The sequence below is a fragment of the Solea senegalensis genome, linkage group LG13, assembly GCF_019176455.1.
Source record: "Solea senegalensis isolate Sse05_10M linkage group LG13, IFAPA_SoseM_1, whole genome shotgun sequence".
In the NCBI taxonomy this organism is placed as follows: Eukaryota; Metazoa; Chordata; class Actinopteri; order Pleuronectiformes; family Soleidae; genus Solea; species Solea senegalensis.
The window spans coordinates 9,999,520-10,023,258 of NC_058033.1; the positions used below are offsets into that span (position 1 = coordinate 9,999,520).

At 40.3% G+C, this 23,739-nt stretch overlaps 1 protein-coding gene across 5 annotated transcripts in view; it reads left to right on the plus strand.

Moving 5' to 3' along the window:
• igsf9bb (immunoglobulin superfamily, member 9Bb) overlaps positions 1–21,753 on the plus strand; it is a 93,137-nt gene extending 71,384 nt beyond the window's left edge. For 2 of the 5 annotated variants that reach the window (XM_044042662.1, XM_044042663.1), the window contains exons 14-21: positions 482–708; positions 2,004–2,088; positions 4,035–4,196; positions 5,294–5,339; positions 7,392–7,478; positions 10,459–12,093; positions 17,101–17,228; positions 18,387–21,753. In XM_044042662.1, the coding sequence (XP_043898597.1) occupies positions 482–708; positions 2,004–2,088; positions 4,035–4,196; positions 5,294–5,339; positions 7,392–7,478; positions 10,459–12,093; positions 17,101–17,228; positions 18,387–18,601 (2,585 nt within the window). In that variant the 3' untranslated portion in view covers positions 18,602–21,753. Of the gene's footprint in view, positions 1–481; positions 709–2,003; positions 2,089–4,034; positions 4,197–5,293; positions 5,340–7,391; positions 7,479–10,458; positions 12,094–13,163; positions 13,210–17,100; positions 17,229–18,386 lie in introns of those variants that run through there. The other 3 variants (XM_044042665.1, XM_044042666.1, XM_044042667.1) reach the window with 2 other exon arrangements.
• Positions 21,754–23,739: the final 1,986 nt, after the last annotated feature.

Genomic DNA, 23,739 nt, shown 5'->3' on the forward strand with positions numbered 1-23,739 from the left:
ATTTGCATTGGTGTTTTTTGGTGTGTAGTAAAAAATAAGAAAAAAAAAAAGGTACAAAGGCCTCAGGAAAACACATTTTCAAAGAAGTACTTTTCAAGGCTGGTAGTGGAGTGAAAATTAAAAATGTTCCTGTGGCATCAGGTTTTTGTGCTGATCGACTGCAACCTTCTGCTAGAGGGAGGCTGGTCTTCATGAAACCAGCCTCCAGATAAACTAGGGAGATCTAAGAGCTTATGAACCAGAACTGTGAGCACAAGGATGCAGAGAAGAAGTGGTTAAATGGGAGTTTTACATATGTCAGAGACGCATTTGCGATCAAGCTTAATCACATTTCTACTCGTGACCTAGTTTAGAAATACTCGCTGGTGTCATGTTGTCAGTGTAATGAGGGGCTGAATCATTTCCCCCCCTCATGCAGGTGCAGCTACTCACTAAATAATGTCAGTCAACACCTCTTCTTAACCTTAACATGCTTTTTCAGTATTTCCTATAAGTACCCCTGAACCATTGGTGCTGCTTACCCCACCACGGTGCCTCACAGCCAATCGCACGCAGCAGGGAGTCCTGCTCACCTGGATCCCGCCTGCCAATCACACAGCACCTATCCAGCATTATGTCATGGAGTTCCGTCTGGGGGAGAGATGGGAGGTCCTGGACGACAGCATTCCTGCCGGGGAGACAGAGCTGCTGGCCCGAGACCTCATCCAGGTACAGGATGGGACACAGACTATAGTCTTTTGTGTATGTCCACCAACACAAAACACTGAATTTTAAACAGAGAGATTTTATGAAATATTGAAAATGTGAAGAGCTGTATTCAGACCAAAAAAAAAAAAATTCAAATCCATTATTTAAATCCAAAAGAATTCTGTGTCAGAAATCCAAGCGCTCAAATACTGCCTTTAACTATCAACAACGGTGGGCAAAAAAAAGGAAACTTTTAAATTTAAAGGCGCTCCGACACTGTGCACACAAAGTAGACTCTTCTCTGTTCATGATCTAAATTACCCAGATCAGATTATGCATATGTATAATGAATAATGTGCTGCCACCCCTCCTTGGTTGTCATAGTAACAGTGTAGGTCCTCACAGAGTGACTCTAATCACTGTCTGACCATCTCACTGCTTTAGTTACAGAGATGAACCTCTCTTTGCTTCCACCTCTAAAGGCACGCAAGTCACATGTGCTGAGCCCTCAGCTCAAATATGACATTAAATATGACGTGCAGTTTATGGGACAATACATGTCCTGCTTCAATTGCATGTGTTTTAGTGTCCATGTCTGTCTTAGTGTCTTAATTCTCCTGCCGTGACATGTCGGGACTTCACTCTTTCATCTAACCACCACTTCCAGCTCCATGCAGATGCTTTTATCTCTTGCTCTCTCCCTCTCCTGCCACTGCACTGCAAACACCCACTCACTCTTCCACACACTACACTTCACACACACACACTTGTGCTTGTGTAACTTCACACACACACGTGCGCGCGCTTGTGTAACTTTTCTGCCGCACATTTTCTCCCTGCATCTGTTGAGGTCACTTCACCAGGAGGCGCTGTCTGTTTAGCTGTCACCGTATGTGACTGTGTGCGAGTGAACGTGGGCTTCTGGTGTGATGTGTGCCGTGACACACTTCTCAATATTACACTCTCACAGTCTTTGCTGAAACACTGAGCTCAGTCCATGACTTATAATACCAATAACCTTTAGGATCTTCTCGGTGACCTTGTCTGCTCAACTCCCAGGTTTTCTGTCATGAATTCCAAAGATAATCCTGATTCCATTGTGCCGTCCGTTTGTCATTTTTGAGCTGTTAAGCCTTTCAAATTCCATAAATTGTGCTTGTAAGACTGAATGGTAAGTGTCAGACTGAGCTGCACTGTTTCTTGCCAAATCCTTGGAGGCTTAGCGGGTGGATCTTCGGGGAATCCTGCACCCTGATCGAATGGTTCTGACACCAGACATTTTTTTTAACGCTTTATCTCTGCTCTACTGCTCACAGGAAGCGTGGTACGAGTTCCGTGTCATGGCCGTCATGGATGACATGATCAGCGAGCCCAGTAACGTAGTGGGAGTGTCCAGCACAGGTAAGTTAATATATATTATGTATAAAGTCAAAACTATCTTGGTATTAATGAACGGAAAAACGCACCAGAGGCTGTGATAATACTAATCGACACCCTGCTCTTCGCTTTGAATACAGAGGAGCTTTTAAAACTCAGTGTTTTGGGATTCAACCCAACAACTTCAGGCTCCATAACCTCTGGCTGTCTTAACAATAATATGTAGAGTGGGAGGTGCACAACGTATTGCACACTCAGCGTCTTAGACTTAACATTTTTTCCCACTCAGCACAATTAAAGTTTGCTTTTACACACACACACACACGCGCACGTGCGCACACACACACTCCCCTTTGTAGCATCCTGAAAAGTATGAAATCATCATTTTGCCTGTCTCCCACATGTTCACTGCACCGGGCTGCTTTGTGTTAAATAAGAAATTAAAAGAACAGAAGAAGTCATTAAAGTCTTCAGCCCCCTTTTGCTCGTGACACTGAAAGACTCTTTTGAATCTGAAATGAAACCTCTTTAAAATAAGATTCTGCTCCCACTGCAGAGGTCACTGGGTACACACAAGCTGTTTTTGGAAGTGTTTATAGAGGCTTGATCAGGCCTCTGCTGCCCCCCAGTGGTAAAGATGGACACATGTGCCATTGTGTTACTCAGAAGGCTCCTACTCTCTCTCTCTCTTGCTCTCTTCAGTTGATTGCTATGAGTTTGACTGCTTTTCATTTAGAGCTTATCAGTGAATGCTGTGCTAAAGAAACAATGTGGATTCACTCTTTCCTTTCAAACATGATAAAGCTTTTGTTTTTTGGCTGATCATTTGTTTTACCTGTTTATCCAATATTGACAATAGTGCGTTTTTTGCTGTGTCATGCCACTAATACTGAAGTAGCTCCAAGTTCTCAATGATTGATTCATGAAACAAAGCCAAATAAAAAGCATTCTATTTTCATTGGACAGTTGGAAACAGAAGTGGAGCAAGTAGTCTGTAAAGTTTGTGTGCATGCTTGTTTTTTACTTATCATGGTGTGTTCCACTGAAGTCAGGAAGGAAGTTTGTCAGTGCTCACCTCAAATCGTTGATGACTGTCAGGAGTTACAAACATTTACACACCTGTTTAGCTTCCTACATTTCTATATTGTGCACATGTAGCACAAGAGTAATTGTTAGGAGTAAACGTGTCAAATATTATTTGCCCTTCTGCCGTTATTTTTCCATAGTAGGACAGAGTTGTCCTTGTTTCTTTGTGGGGGGAAAACAAAGTTTCTACATTCTGCTTAGTCATCATGGCACACAGACTACACCCTGCAGAAATCTCTATTCCAGTGACACTCGCATTAGTAAAGGTCAGCTGTGGCATATTTGAATCTGTTTGGATACAGGAAAAGTCCACTTACAGAAAAATATGAATGATAGGATGGGGCTTGACCCTGAACCTTGAGCTTTGATTGATTTCTCTGGCTTTTGTTTGTTTGTTTTCATCTTACTACTATTTTTTGGTGTTCTAGTTTGTCGATTCTGTTCACCTGTGTTATATCCGATGGTCCTTGTTCTCTCACCTCGCACCTTCCTGTCACTCCCTGTCACACTGTTTATGTCTTGTGTTCCCTTTGTGATGTTTGTGTCTTTGTTTTTTAACTTTACCCTTGTGCCCTCTGTGTTGGATTGTTTCGCCTTTTGGATTTTTACTTGCACTCTCTCATGAGTTGTTGTCCTGCACTGGGGTCAAACATTGTTACTTTACAATTGAGGAAATGACAAAAGGAAAGAAAATCAGAAAAAACTGGTTCCTGGTCAATGTAAATTTAAAAAAACTGAGAGTAAATATCACCCCAGACTCAGTGGCAGAAAATAAATATTGACTTTCATTAGTCTAGAAGAAAGTAATATCAGACATTGAGAGAGCAAACTGAACTTTAGCATTTGTTTTTCTACTGTCTGACTCTTTCCTCCTTCCCTCGCAGACTTCTTCCCGCCAGAGTTGGTGGAGGAGCGTGGACTGGCGCGGCCCGTGGTGGCGGGCATCGTGGCCACCATCTGTTTTTTAGCGGCGGCGGTGCTGTTCAGTACGATGGCCGCCTGCTTCGTGAACAAACAGCGCCGGCGAAAGCTCAAGAGGAAAAGAGGTGAGGGGGAGTCGGAACATATTTTCATATTAGCAAATATTTTTTAAATAATCACAGACATATACGGAGAGGTTTTACAGTTGCATTCATTATTTTCTTTATCTGCGTATTAAGTGAAATTTCTAGGATAATCTGAAACTGTTTGGGCCCATTTCCACATTGCCTCGCAGGCACCACTGTGACTCCCAACTCCCCTCTCCAAAGAAAGCCAGAAGTCAACAATGTGTAGCAGTTTTTATTGACTTTGGAGACGAGCAATGCCTAAATTACAAACTAAACTCCTTAAATGAACCTAATCTTACCTACCTCCAGTATAGAAAAAAGATAAATGACCAAAAACATATCTATCTATACCTAAATTAACCCATAGAACGTTTTCCATTACTATGTTAAACGTACAGTTTATACAGAGGCTATAAGAATGTGCAATATAGAGTTTCTTATATCCTTTTTTCAGTTCATCCTAGGCAATCTGATGAAAAATGTATTTAATTTTCACAACATACAGTATATAAACACACCTGAGCAAAAAGTACTCAAAATGTTTAAAACTGGATTGAATTAGTCAAATTTGGAAATATGTCACAGTTCACTTGACTCGTTTTGTGACCTCTGCACAATTATTGCTACTTTATATCACAACTAAAAATGCGATATAAAGTGAAAGCCTGAATATGTGACCTATAAACACACACACACACACACACACAGGATGTCCATATAAGGAGTTGTGTATTATTCCCACAGCAATTTACCATGGATTCAAAAAAAGGAGACAAGAAATGTGATACAAAAATGGCTTCGCTCTCCTACTAATGCTACCTTTTACATTAACACAAAAATTAACAATTTAGTCAAAACACTACAGCAAATTATCATTTACATGGAGCTGAAAACAACCAGAGTGAATGGTTGTTTGTCTCTATGTGTTGGTCCTGTGATGGTCTGTGAAAGCTGGGATTTCTTCTATTCCTTCTATCAACCTTCTATTGAACCCTTATTGTTTATTATGTACACTCCCTGTAAATCTAGCGTTTGTGCGGTTTTAAAAAGAATATTGGCCTTAAATGCCTTCTACTCCCTTTCTTGTCTTCCAGACCCGCCTCTCTCAATAACCCATTGCAGAAAAAGCGTGGAAACTCCGTAAGTAACCCTCACTGCACTCCATGACATACCATGATTTACAGTTACTCTGTCTGTACCCAGAGCAGCACAGCGCAGTGCTCGACAACAGGTATAAACGTAGTAAACAGGCCACAACAGAAAGGATTTATTCAACTCAGTGGTCAGCTCACAGACCCTCACACATCACATTTTCCTCTCGTTCAAATAGAGATGTATTTGTCAGAGCAAAGCAAATACCCTAAAAGAAAGCAGATGAATGGATAAACGTCAGTCTCGTCATTTAGATTCAAAGCTCTCAGCTCATTCCTCCTCTCCCTGCTTGAATGATCATGGGAGCACAGTGTGATGATAAATAAGGATTCACTGATGATGTCTCCAACTAAATCAATGAGGCATTAATAATGAACCCCTCAAAGAGGAGAGATTCATTTGACACATGTCTGTTAGTCCATCAGAGAAATGAGGAAACATGAAACCAAACAAACAGTACTCCAGTATCACCTCACCAAAGTTGTAGTTCAGCGCACTGTCCATCGTGGACTCAGTGCTGACCACTTCACCTACATCTGCCCAGCAAGGTGGAGCTCCCAGGGATTGGAGCAGATTATTTTATAGCAGTAAAAGTGGTTACAATCTTTGTTAAAAAGCTCTATATTCTGATTCAGATATCGCTCTATAAGTAACTCTGTGGGAAAACTTGGCTGTGAGGCTGTTGGATAGTGAATAAAAACATCCTCTCACTCAGAGAGTGTGAGTGTGACAGAGGAAGTGAGTGTGGAGAAGCACCCTTATGAAATAGATTACAGTTCAGTGATATATTTCATTCTGTGGAGGAAAGTCTCTGTCCTGTGTCTTGTCGGCACTTTCGGTGTCCTCTCACAGGGATGCACGGTCAGGTCATAAAGTGACTTCACATCCCCCTGTTCATTTTGTTGTTGTGTGAGAACATCAGCCTCCCGGGGCTGGAGGAAAAAAGGTTCCACATCTGTTCAACGAAACCTTTATTTAAGAGGTGAGAAGTTCACCCGACACATCCTGGGTATGTGAGGAGTTCTATTCTCGAAACCCACAGTTTATCTGTCTCCTTGTGTAATTCAATAAACTTGTCATTTTCACATTTATCGACATTTCTGCAGGTTGAGGAGGTCGTTTTTTTTCCCGGGGTGCAATCCTTAACTCAACTCGTCTGCACGCCAATTTGTTTCAAAGCAAGACACAAACCTTAAATTACCAGCTGTGCTGGTAGCTTGTGAATGAATATAATGGATGTGTGATAGAAAAAGTGCTGCATATACAGTAGATTTATGCTTTATGGATGTGTGTTTGAGAACGGGTATGAATGAGTGAATGGCAAAACTGTAGTATAAAGTACTTTGGGTGGTTATCAGGACCAGAAAAGTGCCATAAAATTTATTTTTTCCTCAATGCGATAACTGTGATAATCTACATTCAATTTAAACAGTGTATACTGTGTGCAACACTGACTTTGTTTCTTTGTTATTTTCTTTCATATTTAATTGTTCTTATCATACAAGATGGTGAAGAAACATTTCCTGCTCCGGCTGGACAATAACATTTTTAATTAACTCTATTCAAACCTGCGGACGACAACAGTTCCATCCCATTACTTCTCATTCCTCTGTCCTTGTGTGACCCTGACATCGATCTAGTTGCCATCACAGAGGACATTTCAGGTCCCTTACTGGACATTTTTCACAGCAGACATTTGTACGTGTCATAGCGAGAGGAGCACGGTTGGGAACTGACGCCATTAATCATGCCGGTGTGTAGTCGCGTGGAGCCGAGAGCCTTAACTCTAAACGTATCCATCATAATGGTCCGAATGCTCGCCGCGACGACAGCTCTGCTCCGAAGAAAGAAAATGATCGTCATACTGTTGGTGAAAGACTTTTCAGAACAACCAACACGTGTTATTTTGTTGTTCATTTGGGCCTGAGTGAGTAGGATTGTGGCCATAGAACCTGATACCCCATTTTCTGTTTGCTTTTCTAAACAACCTTTCTTTGACAGAAGTCTTTTTCACCTCCATTATTCTTCGCACTTTTACAGGAGTCCACTTAGCTTCATTCCCAGCATTGGGCCCTACTGGGAGGGGCTGGATGCAAGCAGGTACAGGCTGCAACCCTCCAGTCCTCAGTGAGTGTGCCAACCCCCATTGCCCTTGTTCTTGCACACTGTAAATCCCCCCCCGCACTTGGGTTCCACCCCTGCTCCTCAGTCTGATATCCTGTCTGCATGCTCTGGGACAAATGTCCCCACCAGGCAACAACAACAACAACAACAATACATGAAAACCTTTGAAGAATAACTTTCTTGATGAGAGCTTACAAACCAGATACAACACATTCATAATGGGCTTTTTAGCTTCTGTGGACCAATGCTTCTTCTCTTAAAGTTAAGCAAATTATACTGTATCATCCACACTTAGTAAGAGAATGTGTGATTATAAAAAGCTGAACATTTCCTTTAAATCAGGGGTCCAACTCAAATCACCTGGGGGGGTCACACAAGCTTCAAGTCTGGTAAGGAAGTGGAAAAAAAACCAACTGTTCAGTCAGCATATCTTGGTATAATTCAAAGCTAATATCGGCCAACCCGTCATGATTCAGCAATAACAACATTTGTGATACAAAATCATTCTATTCTACGTATCAAAAACAAACATAATCAGAGACCTCTGCTTTAAATTGTTAGAATATTGGACACTAACATTTGATTGGTCAACATCACATGGACTATTGAGACTTCACTGTATGGCAATGATGAATTGTTATTTAAAATGTCAGTGATTACAAGGCAAGTTAGACGCTGCAGAACAACATGTAAGGCATATACTAGCTAAGACTGTTCCTTAAAATTGAGACACATTTTCAGAGCAGTGAAAATATTTCAAAATTATATTTAAAATTTGTTTATTCAATGGAAATACTGTCATGTGTTTACAGTTTGCATAAACTCTATATAGTTATAACATGCTGGGAAATGCACTTATGTCAGTGTTAAATAGTTAGAAGTGAGAGCCAGCAGTCTGTTTGCAGAGCTCAGCACACATAGTTGAAACAGGGAAACACTTAACCTCACATCTCCCTATTACACTGCTGCTTTTGAATTAAAAATATATATATATATCTATATATTGACAAGTATAAAGGTGTTTGGTGTCTAGTCTTTAAATAGTCAGCAAACTGGCATATACTGATGTCAAACACAGTGATGTGAGAGCAAAATGCTAACCAACAAAGTATATAAGAACACCCTTATCTTGTCCTTTTCTGCACAGCTTATGCTTTGTGACTATTTTTGTGATCTGAGCTGTTTGTGACTGTGTCCTCACTATTCCCCCGTCCACTTGACCTGAAACACTCCCCAGATGATCGACTTCACCAGCTGCCCTTTCCCCCGTACACCCGATGCTCTGACTTGTTCTTCACTCTGTTTATATGATAAGTCACAAGTGTTTTTAATCGTTATTCTGCAATTGTAGCTTGTCACAACCACACAGTAGCTCATTGGCAACATTCAGGATATTATCTTGTTGTATAATGATAGAGTAAATGTAAGAACCATAGTAATAATCATATTAATCATTAATGATTATTTAATCTTTATTCAATAGACAGTTATGTATTTGCTGCATTTCCGTAATGTGTGGAGCAGCAGTAGATTTGTCTGTGTTTTGTCCTTTTGGCCATTATTCTTATATTCTTATATTATTTTACCAATAACATGATCTTTTCACATAAAAGAACAAGGCTTGAGCAGTCGTTGTAGCTTCTAAAAGTAGCTGAAACAGCAGAGGACTCTGTAAACAGTCATCACTGTGCTCATTCTGCTGAGAGTTGTCATGTATGTTTCACTTTACCGCAAAATAAAGTGACTGTGGCTTCAATGCAAGTCTTGGATTCTTTTCTTTCATATGTCAACTTGTTGTCGTCATTTTAACAACAATGTTACGTCTTTCACTGTATAATTGCAAAGTTATTTGATAATAATGAGGACGGACATGAAGGATGGACACAACATTCATTACTCTTCACTAAAGCTGCCCAGGAAAAAGTCAGTTTCCCTAACCATATCGTTTCACATTATTGGTACAACAGGTGCCATCACTTGAAGTAATGGCTAGAAATACTCTCACTGTTGTAAATGTTTTCGAGCAGTTATATTGGATGTGATCAACCCTAATGCCGCAGGGAGTTGTTCAAATCTAATAAAACCCCCAGTCCTGTAAATTACTGCCATTGCTATAGACAGTTACCTTTTCACACTGAAATGGACATGGTTTATCAGCATTAATCTTGTTTCCCAGATAAACCTACATTGTTACCATCCAGGCATATTGACCCAGAGCATCTGCTTCAACAAAGGCTTTATCACCATGTAACTTTCTTTATAGTATCTTTACACAGATACTTGATTAGAATATATCCTGAAATAATTTTGAAAAAATTAAATAGGGTGTTTCAAAATAAACACATGAGCATTTTTTACATTTTTAGTGTTTCAGTTGGGTGATAGACAAATGAAAATGACATAAATATGTTGAATAATCATCGACGGCAAACTTCCCGTAATTGTTGTGTCAAAGAGCCCAGAGGCAACAGTGTGTTGGTGCAATTAACTACAATTTCTTGTTTTCTTACGTCTTTATGTGATTTTGCATCCCCCAGAATAATTAAAAAGGTAAATAGGTTGAGTTACAAAGTAGGTCCTGAAAACAGAGACTGCTAATTGAATTGAATTCAATTTGATTCTATTTTATTTTATTGTATAGCGCCAAATCCTAACATACATTATCTCAAGGCACTGTACATAAAACAATGGTCATTACTCCTAGTAATTTATTTACCATTCATAATTACATGTTTATTATTATTATTATTATTAAGGCTATGATTCATGGCAGTTATATTTTCATATACAGTATTTTATTGAACTTGAAAAAGAGGCATCTAATTTTGATGTTCAGTTTTGTCAATAAGTCATGATTAAACAGGTGTTTTGAACGCCTATACTTATGTGCTTGGGTGAGGTGATTTGTTTTGTTTGGGATTTTTGGATTGTGTTTTCTTTTTTAAAACGTAATCATCTGTTTGTATGTGTGTTGTTTTAACAGGTCTTCTTCTGGAAAGGTGAGCCCAGAGAGCATTCGTTCCAAGGCATCCCTGTCCGAAACATCAGAGGACAGTCATGACCAGCGTGGGAAGAAACCACCCCCAAGTCCAGGGAAGAGGGAAGAATTGTCTTTGTACAAGAAGACAAAAAGAGCAATAACAAGCAAGAAGTATGGCATGAAGCATGAGGCTGAACCAACGACACCCATTGAACTCATTAGCCGAGGCCCAGACGGACGCTTTGTCATTGATCCCGCTGATGTCGAAATGTCTGTTAGGTCACGGCGAATTGAAGGCTTCCCCTTTGTGGAGGAATCAGACCTCTATCCTGAATTCCGGCAGTCAGATGAAGAGAATGATGATCCCAGGCCTCTGCCACCAGTTATGGCCCCCCTTCGGCCACACCAGATTTCCCCTATCTCCAGTCAGGAATCATATCTGCAACCTCCAGCCTACAGCCCTCGTTTCCACAGGCCATTTGAAGGTATGACCATCATGGAGAGCAGTCGGCTCCAGGCCACAGGGCAGATCCGAGGCTCTCTCCACCACAGGGCTTTCTATGGCTACCTAGGCCACCCGGGGGATCATGATCCCCCGCCTCCGTTTTACATGCCTGATACCAGCCCACTCAGCTCTGTTATGTCCTCCCCTCCATACCTTGCCGAAGGTCCTTTTGGTCACCCTATGATTCCTGAAGAAATAGGGGAGGGTGATTTCCCACACTATGCTGTCTCTGGTTTTCCACTTCCTCTGACACTCGCCTCTTCCTCTCGTTCACCGGAAATTTGGCAAGGGGTGGATTTCACCTTCACAAGTCTGGAGGGACCCCAATTCATTTTCCCCCCCCATCACCCTTTGCAGCTACGCCATGATTCCCCCTACCCTCCTCCACCTCATGTTCTTCCCCTTAGTGCTTTCCAGCCCTCCTCCCTTCCAATGCCTACTTACCCAACTGTCCTGCCACTGGAGGCTCCAAAGAGCCACTCACGCAAATCTCCCAGCAAGGCCAAGCCTCATGGCTCCCCAGCCAAGCATTTAGCTATGCAAGAGGCACATTTAGGGCAGCTAAGACACACAAGTCACAGTATGGGTGTGCCGGTTTTGCCTTACACCGATCCAATGGCCCATATTGTCCCTAGCACATTCAGTAGCCTGGACACACGATGGTTTGAAACCGCCCCTCGTTTCAGTCCCAGACAGGCTCGTAGGATGGATCCTGGCATGCATCAGGTGGTTCTTCAGCCCTCTCGACTTTCACCTCTCACACAAAGCCCCTTTAGTTCTCATGAGGGCTCCCCAGAGATTGTAGTGCGTCCCAGGCCACGTCCCAGCATTGTCCAACCTCCCATACCCCCAGAGATGTCTGAGATTACCCTCCTCCCTCCTTCCACAGCCAGCTTCTCCAGGAGATCCTCCCCTTCCTCCTCACCTGCCCAAGGCCAGGGTAGCAGGAGAGCAAGTCCCAGCTACCGTTCCCACATGGCCTTTGCCTCCTCTGCAACCAGCTACCCAGCTTCCCAGTCCCCATCACCCCCCATGGAAAGCAGCAACATATTTGGGCAGATGCCATCTCAAAGGAGGACTGAAGAGGGGATCCTTCCGTCTGAGCCCTCTCCACCCCACTTGTCAGCTTCAGGGTAGGTGAATTAGGCATGCAGTGAGGGACCATTTGAGTCATCTGCCCCAACCCATAATGCTTTGATATGTGAATTTGCTCCTGCATTTTGGTTCCTGGAGTGCTCTTTTATATCCATCAGTTCTTTTAATCACTTCTGTGGCAATTTAGTTTGATATTTCAGTTTATGCTTTAACCCTTTTTTCATTTGTTTGTAATTTAGTTTGAAAAATGAAAACTGTGTGTTGAAGGAAACTCATTTTGTTGTGATGATTCATCTGATAAGTTGTGGAAGTGACTTTAGTTCAGTTTAGTTTAATTTGATCAGTGCTGCTTTTCATGTCAGACATCAAGTTACAGGTGCCACCCACTGCATCTGTGAAGCACTGTTCCATAATTGTCTCTTTAAAAAAGCAAAGCATTTTTCTAAGTGAATAGACCTAAAATGATCAATTGTGCAACAAATTTTTGCTGACAGGAAAATACATTTGCTTCACAGATGTTATTTAAGACCTTTTGGGGCTACAGTAAAGCAGAAAAATGAAAAATGCCTTTTTCAGTTCCGTGTAATTTGTTTGACATAAGCCCCTAAAAGCCTGTGAATCTGCAAATATCCCCACAGGGTCCTTGTTTTGCCATCTGTATCATGTGTTACCTCGCTTTCACCTAACAGGAGGGATCCCATGATATTCATCCAACTGATTCCCCAGAAAATACAAACACCCATTGTTATGTCTAGCTCCAAGCCTTTGAAGATGCCTTTATCATGCAGAGGGATGCTTTAAGAAGAATTCATCTCGGCAGGCCCTGCGGCCCATCCTCGGCCTAAGTAACCTGACTGCATGACCAATTCTCCCTTTCCTCCAGATTTCTCCCTAACCTACTTCCCCTTCCCAACCCCTCAACACCTTTAATAGTCCCCAGGACCCCCCCAGGTCTGACTACCAAGGAAAGGTTGTTGGGCAAAGTGTGTCACAGGGCCTGTCCGCTTGTCATGTACTGCAATGTTTCCATCATTATAAAATTAGGGGCAGTATGGTGGTTCTTGATGGCTCCTGGAGTCTTACCTGCTTTGTTTTTGATTGATCTCAGCTATCTGGGCAGCGTTGTTGTGACCAGGTCCTCTACACCGCAATAGGTAAGGGTTGGATCCATGTCTGAAAGGGGGGGGTTAGCAGGTGGGACTTTTTTGATCACCTCGTCCTTTAAAGGGGAATACAAGACCTTGAGTCTTTGTTTGATTTGTTCCTTCCTTCAATCGACAAGTAGTTCATTTCAGTTCTTTCCTTTTTTCCTTTTCTCAAAGTGGCTATATGCATTTTTTAAGTTCTGCAGTCTTTAGTACATTATGCATTCTGACGGATATGCATATGCCATCTGTTAGTTAGTAGATTTGGTCAGAGATGTATCACCAACATGTTTTCATGCTTGAGTGGTTTGCTAACTGACCATATTCACATGCAACCTTTAAATCCATGAACAGTAAAACCTCACCACAGATAACGGTACATCCAGTTTAGATATAGATTCAAAGGTCACTCCTGGTATATTATCTATTTCAGGATAGTACTGATGCAAAAACAATTGTTTAAGGCCAAATTGCTCCATTGTCTAGCTGAATGCTATGAAACTCGGATATGTCTCTAAGCACAAACACCTTCAATCCCTTTCAGACTTGCTATCAGATTGTGTCCTCAAACCTCAGCTGAAGGCTTCTAACAAACGTCTGTATTGATACTCTATTTACCCTAATGAGGCTCTCTGCCTTGCCATCCTGTGACAGAACAATTAACTCAATGCCCAGTGAGGCGATTATGGCTGCCATTCACTAAGTGTATCCCCCCTTCCATCACACTCACACAACACAATTGCCAAAAGTACCACTTTTTTCTATGGCTTACCACTACCAACTCAAATATGCTCCAAACTGCTACTGTGAAATAGTGATCCTTCTTCCTCCTCATTCATCTCAATATCAGTGATTAATGACTTAATTACTATTTTCACGGCGAGGCCAACTCACTGGCCTATTGGTCAAGGTCTGACAGTCAGACTTAAGAACTGTCCACAAATTGATTAAGTAAGCTATCTCTAGGATTCTTCCATTTTCCTCTGGACATAATCAAATGCTGTTCAGTCCTAGACCCGTCCAACGTCATCTTCTGAAGTTCAGGGTGCAGCTCCCTCTCTTTATTAGCTACTCCAAGTACTACCGACTTCATGCTCTCTCTTAGTCTGAAGATGTAACTAGCTTGGAGCAGCAGTTCTTACCTGCTCTTTCACCACTGCCTGGTCACGGTGGCATGAGTGTTAGCATTGTTGCCTCACAGTAAGAAGGTAATTATTTTGTTGTTAGACTAAAACAAAAATCGATACCCACACCTTATCACCTGTATGTGGCCTTTCTGTGTGGAGTTAGCATGTTCTCCCTATGTGCGCTTGGGTACTTTGTGGGTAGTTCGGCTTCTGCCCACTGTCCAAAAACATGCTAGGTCTAGATCTCACTTGAGAAAGAGATCCTAATCTCAATGTGACTTCCTCTTACTGTTCCTTTAGGTGGCCAGACGTAGTCACATCACTTAAGTTAAATCACCGTAATGTTTGGTTTTTCATGTTATAAAAAGATCACAACTTAATTCTTCTGTGTCACTATTGTTCCTGGTAGATTGCAAACAAAGTGCGGCATCTATATTTCTTAGTCTCTTCCACGTAGACGAGTAGTTTCTGATGACGACTTTGCACTTAGCATTCTCCTCAAGCGTGACACACTCTGCCACTCACAGATGCTTAATGTACAGCAATATGACACCAACTGAAAATATTTTGGACTCTAAATCTCCAAGAAATATTTTTGTACGATTGGCGTTACCCTAAGCTGTGTGTCCACTGGGAGCCATCATTCACAGCTCTTTGTTATTTTTCTTATTTTTTTGCATTTAAGTTCAGCTAAAATGCTGTTGCATGCTCCTGGCAGTGACGAAAGCTTAGCATGTGTTAGCAACGGTTTCAGCAAACCCATTTAAAGATATATATATTATATTTACATCTCAGCTTTTACCAGACATGCACCAAATTTCTTACAGGTTCCAAATAGCTGACAAGCAAATGCAGGAGTCATGATTAGCGCTTCCAAGTATCTGTTTAGCCCAAATAACCTCAAATTTCCTGGTGGACACATGGCCTTAATCCCCTGTTATAAAGCATCTGTAATAAGAATAAAGCCATCTTGAAATAAACATTTGCACTTGCAAGTTTGGACTGCAGAACAGTTCTAACCATATAAAGCAAGTGTCCTGCCAAAGAAGTGTATACACTTATTTTTTTTTTATCCTCAGTAACAAATACAGTGTTTTGTCAAGAGCTTGCAGGTGGGGGACACGGGGGCAGGGATGGGGTTTGGGGGTGAGAACCCCTTATCTTTGAGTAAACTGCCCAATGAAGTGCTTTTGAATGTATTCCCCTTTAAAGTCGTGTTCCATGTGCAAAGTGCCATGCATGCCATCGCTAAATATTGCTCTTCCGTTTCAAAAAAAAGAAAAGAAAAGAAAAAAAGAGAAACAATTATATGGATAAATTCTTGTTACATTTGTTGTCCTAGTGCTTCGCTTTTCTTTGGCTTATTTTTCATTATGTGACTGTTCCCGAGTAGTCATTTTCCCCTCCCGCCATCTCTCCCCCTGTCAGCATGGTGAAGCCCATTGTAGACAGTATCCATGTCTATGAATACACATTGATGATGCTTTGTTGCTCAGCTGTGATTCTTCCCCTCTACTAATGAACTTCGGTTTCTCTCTGCAGCCACGGTGGGATGATGGCCTCTCTGTAATGCTAATTGTTTTCTGTGCTTTGAGAGAAGCGAGTGTGTTTTTGTGGCAGAAATCTGTGGGCTGCCGATTCATAAGAACCTCCGTGATTGGGAGGGAGGTCTTTAGATGCAATCACAAGCAGCTGAGGACTATACTCTCCACACCAAAGAAACATTTGCAGCTGTTATTTTCAGAGTGTTGATTTGAGGAAAAAATAATATATGCAAACGTCAAAATATGTCAATGATTGAGAAGTCTTACCTACATTTTGTTGAAAATAACAGTTTGCATTGTTTTTGCACAACTTTCCTCTGAAACCAACAGTGCAAGTCTTTTTGAATGTTGTTCCTTCTTTCAAACTCAACACACTGTCCTCATCTATCACCATGACATAGATAAATGGTTTTATAAATCATATAACTAAAATTGTTTGGTTCAATTTGGGCAAAAAACACCTTAGATATTGTATTTAATCTATAATTTATATAATTGTATCGACCCCTCTGGATTTTTTGTTTTAACCCTTTAACACAATTTTTCAATATCTGGCAATTTTTTACAGCGTATTAATTTAAAATGAAGGAAAACAAAAGGTTTTATTTAGAAAAAACACTGTTGTTGTACACGAACACCAACTTTGCGTGTTAAATTTGAAATTTGAACAGTATAAAACATTGAAAATTTGTTTTAAATTTTTTGAGTTTTTGTCTCAATGTCCAAAAGCATGCCAAAGAAATAGAAACTATCAAAATCTCTCCTCTCTTGTGCCAAATACGCTGATTCACCAACGTCCTGCAGCAGCACAAGTGAAATTTAATAAGACCTGTGACTTCTCAGCTTTCGTTGGAATTTTTCCGATAGCACAAACCGTTGCATAATTACAGTAATGCAAAGTGCACTTGCACAAACATGTGGTCTGTGATATGATCTGTGTTAAAGGGTTAATTTTTTAAAAAGACAATTATGACCTGAATGTTGGTATATCTCGGCGATGTAAAAGGTTATGTCCATAGTAGAACTCTAGTCCCATTGTTCCTTCTCCTTTGGTGTCTCTCGTTGATCCTTTGAGAATGTGCCGTACCCGTGGCGTAACACGAGCGGTGCCGTTCTGAGACTGTGCAGGTTTCTGGTTGTTTTTTGCACTCGTAGTGCAGCAGCACAGCACAGCTGACTGTCTTTGGCCTGGAGTTACCTGTTTGCCCCTCTCTCTCTTCTTCATCCAGAAAACGTCGAGGTGCGCTGAGTGCCCTTTCGGGGTCTGAGAGGATCGATGCACTGAGGTACCAACGTATTAGAAAGACCAAGAAGATGACAATTAACAACAATAACTCCAAGTCCAGAAAGAAAGCAGGTGTGAAACCTGTTCTCTTTGATCATGTGTGCCACAGACAAAATGTTATTTTGTTGTTGTTTTTTAACATAACGTGTAAATGGCAGCTAAAAAACACTGGCAACAGCCATGTGTGTACTGGTCTGTATCTAGTAACATAGTAAACTGCACTATACTGAGTATTATGCTAGAGAAATTGACTTCGCTGCTCATGCAACCTTGAGATAATATAGTTTCTCCACTGGAAAATGCCACAAAAAATCCTTCAATTCCTTCAATTTTATTCACATTTTTCCTTTCTTTTTTTACTTTTATGCTGTCACAGTGGTGGTGTCATGTGACACGTCCCCATGAATGTGAATGTGTGTTTCCATCTCTCATAAATTTAAAGTACTGTACGTGGGATGACCCATTCAGGAACCTGACTTTAAACTGAGCCTTACACTTAGGTGAGTTTCCATCATCTTTGCAAGCACTTTTGATTCGTGCAGGCGGAAAAGTTGGTGTGTTGATAAAAGGCAAATGTGAAGAAGTGCAATGGAAACAGATTAAGTGAATAAAAGAGGACATTTAGAAAATCGTGATGTTTGTCTCTGCAGACAAAAATCACATTTTGTTAATGTGTTGTAGAGATGTGGACCGGTGGATTAGAACTGGATAGATTATTTTCCCTCTACTTCTACTCTTTATTCTCCCCTGGCTCTTGAACAAATATGTGAACAACGTGAAGAAACATGGAATCAGTCTCAAAGACAACTTACAACTCAAATAAAGCATATGACAAGGAGAAAAAGAACGATTTACAGTCAGAAACTTTGCTTTTCACACACAGGCTGCACTTCAGCAGCAGATACACTTAACACAACACTTAAACACTGTAAAACAGCCATTTATACTTGTTTTAACAATGGCTCTGTTCAGTTTTCCTCATTGAGGACAGAGTGATAGTGAAACTAATTGGGATGCAGCCTCTATTAATTACCATTGTTACTGAGGTTACTGTGCAGTCAATTTCCTTTTTAATTTTGATAGATCTTGATGACAATTCAATGATGCCATTACATAGCATAATTAGAAGGAAATCAATTATAAGTAGATGGTGTTGTTGTGTTGAATCTCCTGCAAACGCCTCCGTGAGTTCTGGTAGCAATGACTTGTCGTTCCTCTCCCCTCCTCCAGGTGTCTCCACCTCTCAGACCCAGCAGGCATACACCTCTCAGGTACTCCAGCCCGAAGAAGCGCTCTACCTCCGCAAGAAGAGGAAACGGCCCATCCTCCATGATCCATACACTCGCTTTTCTGCTCTGTTGTACCGTCGCCCACCTCGGGAGGACCAGAAGGCTATTCTGGCAAGCATGGACAGCATAGACCTTGACCATGCCACTCTTCTCTGAACGTCCTTGAGGACAAAGTCACAACCTCGCAATATTGCCCCCATTTCAAAAGTAGCTCTAGTGAACGATACCAACGATACCATTTGGGAAGATAAAAACAAAAGAAACAAGAATATCAGACATTGTGTGTCCTCTTTGAAGGGGGAATATCACTCAATTTCAGCATTCAGTATATTCTGACTTTGCCCTTGGTCAATTCAGTCTGTAGTTAGTAGGCGGTTCACTGAGTAAGCTGGGATGTAATCCAACTGTATTTGGAGTGCAGATAAAAGCTGAAGTACGCAGAATCACGAGAATCTTGGGGTCATCAAATGAAAACGTTCCGGGATGGAGTCTCTCTGTTCTTAGCCCCTCCCATAGAACGGCCATGGTTCATGCTTGATAGATCTCTGAAAACCCATATTGACATTTTTATTGTGTTTATTGTCTCTCTAATGTTTATGGGATTGCTTTGCAGCCTAGGCAGTGGCAGCAAATGCTGAAACAGCCACCATTAGATCACTTGATTGACAGAATGCCGACACATATCCTGCCTACCCCAGCTTTAATGATGGATTATCACAGATTAAAGTTCTGATTCTGAGGCTCTCTCTCTGAAGGGTGGAGATTATTTTCACTCTCTTGAATGCCCAAAGGCACACAACTGTTCTGTGCTGTGTGCTCAAATTGAGTCTTATTTCCCCTTTAGATAAAAAAGGACTACTAACACTTCACATCAAAAATAATAGCTGACACAATTTTCAAAGTTTTACTCCAGTGCAAAGGAATAATTCAAAAAAAGAGTCCATACTCGATCACCAACTCTATTTTTTATTTAAACCTCAAGTGTTAACTGTTTTTAAATTGAATATCATTTCTCCAGACTCGGGTCATCCTCATTACATGCGCTGAGCCCAATCCCTGACAAGGTCTCCGTTTACAGCACCTTCCACCAGGATCCCCAACCCCTTTCCCCCCTCCGCCTCCACCTCCGCCAGCAACATTTCTTATCTCCCCGAGAAACTCGCCTCACACAAGTATGGGTGTTCTCACTTCCTACCAAGTATACCTCAGAGCACAGGACACGAGACCACACAACCACCAGGATCAGCCAGCAGAACAAACTATAGCTTCTTTCATCTCTATATAGTCCTTAGGGTTCTATATTTGCTTCTTTTTTCTTTTTTTTTTCACTTTATATATGCTTCTACTAATTTGTTAGACGTGCCCACACTTAGATTATTTATCTTATATTTTTTTGCCACAAAAGTGAAGAAAACCACCTCATGTTTTCTCGGCTTCACTTTTTGAACACTCGTTATTGAATAGATGTCATTCGCATATCGGGGGTTCCATTTGCATTCCACAAAACAGTGTAAAGTGCTATTTATTTTTTTAAAGTTTCAGTTACATTATAAGGCTAAGGGACACGGAGAACCCCATCGTATCAATGTAACATTAGTTTAATAGCTTCATTTGCACTTAAGCTGTGTCTTTAGCTTCTTCTGTGTTAGAGCAGTTTGCACTGGAGCAAAATCTTGTCCATTTTAATAGATTGCGTTTGTTCCTTTACACCTCCTCCTGTAGTCTGTAGGTCATTAGAGGGCTCCGAATCCTATTCACAACTATATTCATGCCAAAAACAATCCAGTGAAAGAAAAGAAAAAAACCTAACAAAAAAAACAACAACGTACTTATTGGAGGATAGGATTTTGTGCCATAGTATATAATAGTATTTTTGAACATATTAGAGAGTATAAAAAAAAGAAAAAAACAATGGTTTGGCCTTAATGGAGCTTCTGGTTGTTTGCCTGCTTCACTTGTGTCTAATTTTTAATTTCATTTACACTTTTTTTGTTTGTGTGTTTGTGCACAATTTGCCATTTTCTACTCATAGCCTTTGTTTCATTCAAAATAGAAATGCTGAGAGTACATTATGTGGCACTGAAGGCGCGGCCCAAAGGTTTTGTTGCGTATTTGTTTCGCTTTATATGGAGAGTTTTCCCGTGGATGCTTATGATCTAAAAATAACTCATTTTTATTTGTCATGGAAGTGCCATACCATCAGAAACCCGACTAAGTCACACATTACACGTGCTGTGAATGGGAGCATGTTTTTTTAAACACCTCAAGCTTTTCGCTGTTGGCTGTTTTTTTCCCTAATTCTGTTACAAAAGTTCTCAAATTCATTTATAGATGTTAAGTTACCCAATACCACAAAAAAAGCAGCGTCAGTCGTACTCTGCTGAAGTGTGTTAGAGTTGTATTGCACCCGATGATGTACAGATTCTATGTATTTATGGATTTCTTTTTGTGTACTTATTTGATTTTATCCGTGATTTTGACAGAGCTGCAACTCCAACGTAGTCTTTGTGAAACTGGAATTTGCAAGAGACTAAATGTGGCTGCTTAAAGCCGCAGTAGGCAGGATCTCAAGAAAAAAAAAAATTGGATTGTTGAGTCTCATCCCCAGCTTGTCAACATTTTGGGATATGTTTCTCTGTTGTGAGCATGGAAAGGCAAACGTTCTGCTAAGGCTGAGAAAATGAATTGCTTTTATTGTCTGACTTTTAGGTTGCTTTGCAGTGTAGGCAGTATTTACCAGTGCTTGAATTGCGACCGAGGGGCATGTGCCGCACATAGCTGCACAAACTTAGTTAAAGTTAAAAGAGAGCCTTGAGAAGGTGCAGAGTTCTCTCCCGGATCACTAAAATTTACACTGAAAGTATTTCATGGAATTGTTGAATCGATAACGACAGACACATCCTGCCTACACTTTGCTTTAATACTTTCACCTGACCTCGCTACTCCATATTTTTAAATTAGTTTGAAAGTGAAGAGATGTACTTTTTTATTTATAGATATATAAAAATCTAAATCTAAAGAGAATCATAAATCCTTGAGAGAAATTTACTATATACACTATACTAAGATACTATATATAAATGTACCAATATACTATAAAGTATTTGGAAAGAGTGATGTGGCTTGCAGGCGTTTCCAGTGACACTAATGCATTACACAGGTGCATCAGTGTCAAAACAAACAACCAGTTTAGTAAAGACACTAGTGCCTTTATTTACGATGTGGCAGTGAGGTCAGAGCAAGTTGCGTCAGTGTCATTCTAATGCGCTTAATGTGATTATAAACCTTTGAAATACAATTTATTTATTAAAAGGTTAACATTGGTAGCATAAGTGAAGCCACGGTATCTCTACTTCCAAAGATTACAAAAGTCGGCATGAATAATTTCTGTGGGAATGAAAAAGTGGCATCAAGCATTCCTTGAATCAGCGATCGTGCGTGTGTGTCACTGCCGCGGTGACTCAGTTTGTCACGATACTGGGACTGAGGTGCAAAAACCATGTAAAACCAACATTATTTTTGTAAAGCACTTCCACTTTGTGAAGAGTGGAGAGTGTCGGCAAAGCCGCCATTAATCATCATCGGTGCTTTAGAAGTGGTGTCAAACAGCCCAAGGTGCTAAGCAAACAATGAAGTGAAGTGAAAAGTGATGAGTGATTCTTCTTTCTTGAAATTATTACAAATTCCCCCATAGATTTTATTTTAATATACAGTATAAATCAAAGCTCATCCTCTGTAAAAGAATCTGTAGTTGTTTTCAAAATCACCCTGGAAGAGGAAAAAGGGAGCTCTTCTTCTTTGTATATAAATGCCTTTATTATGGTATACAACAGGCACTATAATTCATGAGTCAAATGTATTTTAATTATAAGTCATATTTAAAAGGTATTTATATACAAAGTTTGCATAAGAGGATTTCCTTTGGTTAATTGAATGTTTCATAGCAAACCGCCAGATCTTTGTGTCATTGTGGCTCCTTCTGTTGAAGGCATTGAAGGCTCGACATGCTCGAGGTTACGTTACACTGAAGAGGCAGTGCACTCACTCAGCACACTGTCCCTCACTTCTCCACCATTAGGAAATAAAAATATGACATTAAAGTTCAAAAATTGTATTCCAAATCACAGCTCCTAATGTACTGTATACTGTATACCGTATCCACACATTGCCCCAGTATGCACAAATACAATTAGATTTTTGTTAGGGAAGCAGTTATTACTATAACATAACATACATTGTACCTGCAAAAACACAACGTTGCACTTTGCCAGTTTTACACTCAACATATTGTTTAATATTTGTAATTACCCCACGTTTAAAATAAAAATATACCAAAATTATAATGAATAATATCATAATAATAATATAAAAGATTCTTTATTTAAATGTGTAGATATTACATTACATTACATTACATGTCATTTAGCAGACGCTTTTATCCAAAGCGACTTACAAAAGTTATAGATATACAAAAATAAATCTTATATATTGTAAAATAGGAAAGTGCATATTTTATTATAATTGGATAATAATATGCATGCGGAATTCAGTATGGATATTATTTTTATGTAAATGCTGCTGTGACTGTGTTCAGCATCCGACCCTGACTGAAATGTCAAACTAACTGAACTAAGGCACTGTAATATGTTTGCGTATGAATTTTTCTTTCACTTTTTTACTTTGTATTGGTTGACGCTTAAAAAGAGAATCATGAAAACATCACGACACTTAGAGAATGTGCTTGACAATTCAATGTCATAAGACAGACAAAGTAGACGCTTTGTTTCCCGCCGCGCCGTCATTTCATCAACGCCAGCTATGAAGTGAGGACAGTGTGAGCTGAAGGGATCAGCGAACTAAGTACTGTACGCCTCTAAATGTGCCACAGGAAAAAAAACGTGTCTATGTACATACTGTACATAGTCAATATTGAAAGCCGCTATTTGCATGGTATGAACACTTGAATGCTACAATATCAAACCAGACCAGAGAACAACAAAAAATGTATAAAGAAAAGTAAATTTTCTCATTTGAAAAGTCTGTACCACTTAACAATATGATCGCCCTTGCAAGGTATTTATAAATGGTTTATAAATGGTTCATTAATTACGTTTTTACCCCAAAGAAAAAAAAAATGAAATAGGCAATAGGGATTTGTTACCTGCCAAATGGCAAAGCATCAGATTTTTACAAATATTTAACCACCGTCAGCAGAAGTTTAACATATCAAATTAAATAATTTGTTCATTAAGGCTTTGGCCCTATTATTTACTTGTTGCCAAGTAAATTGGGCC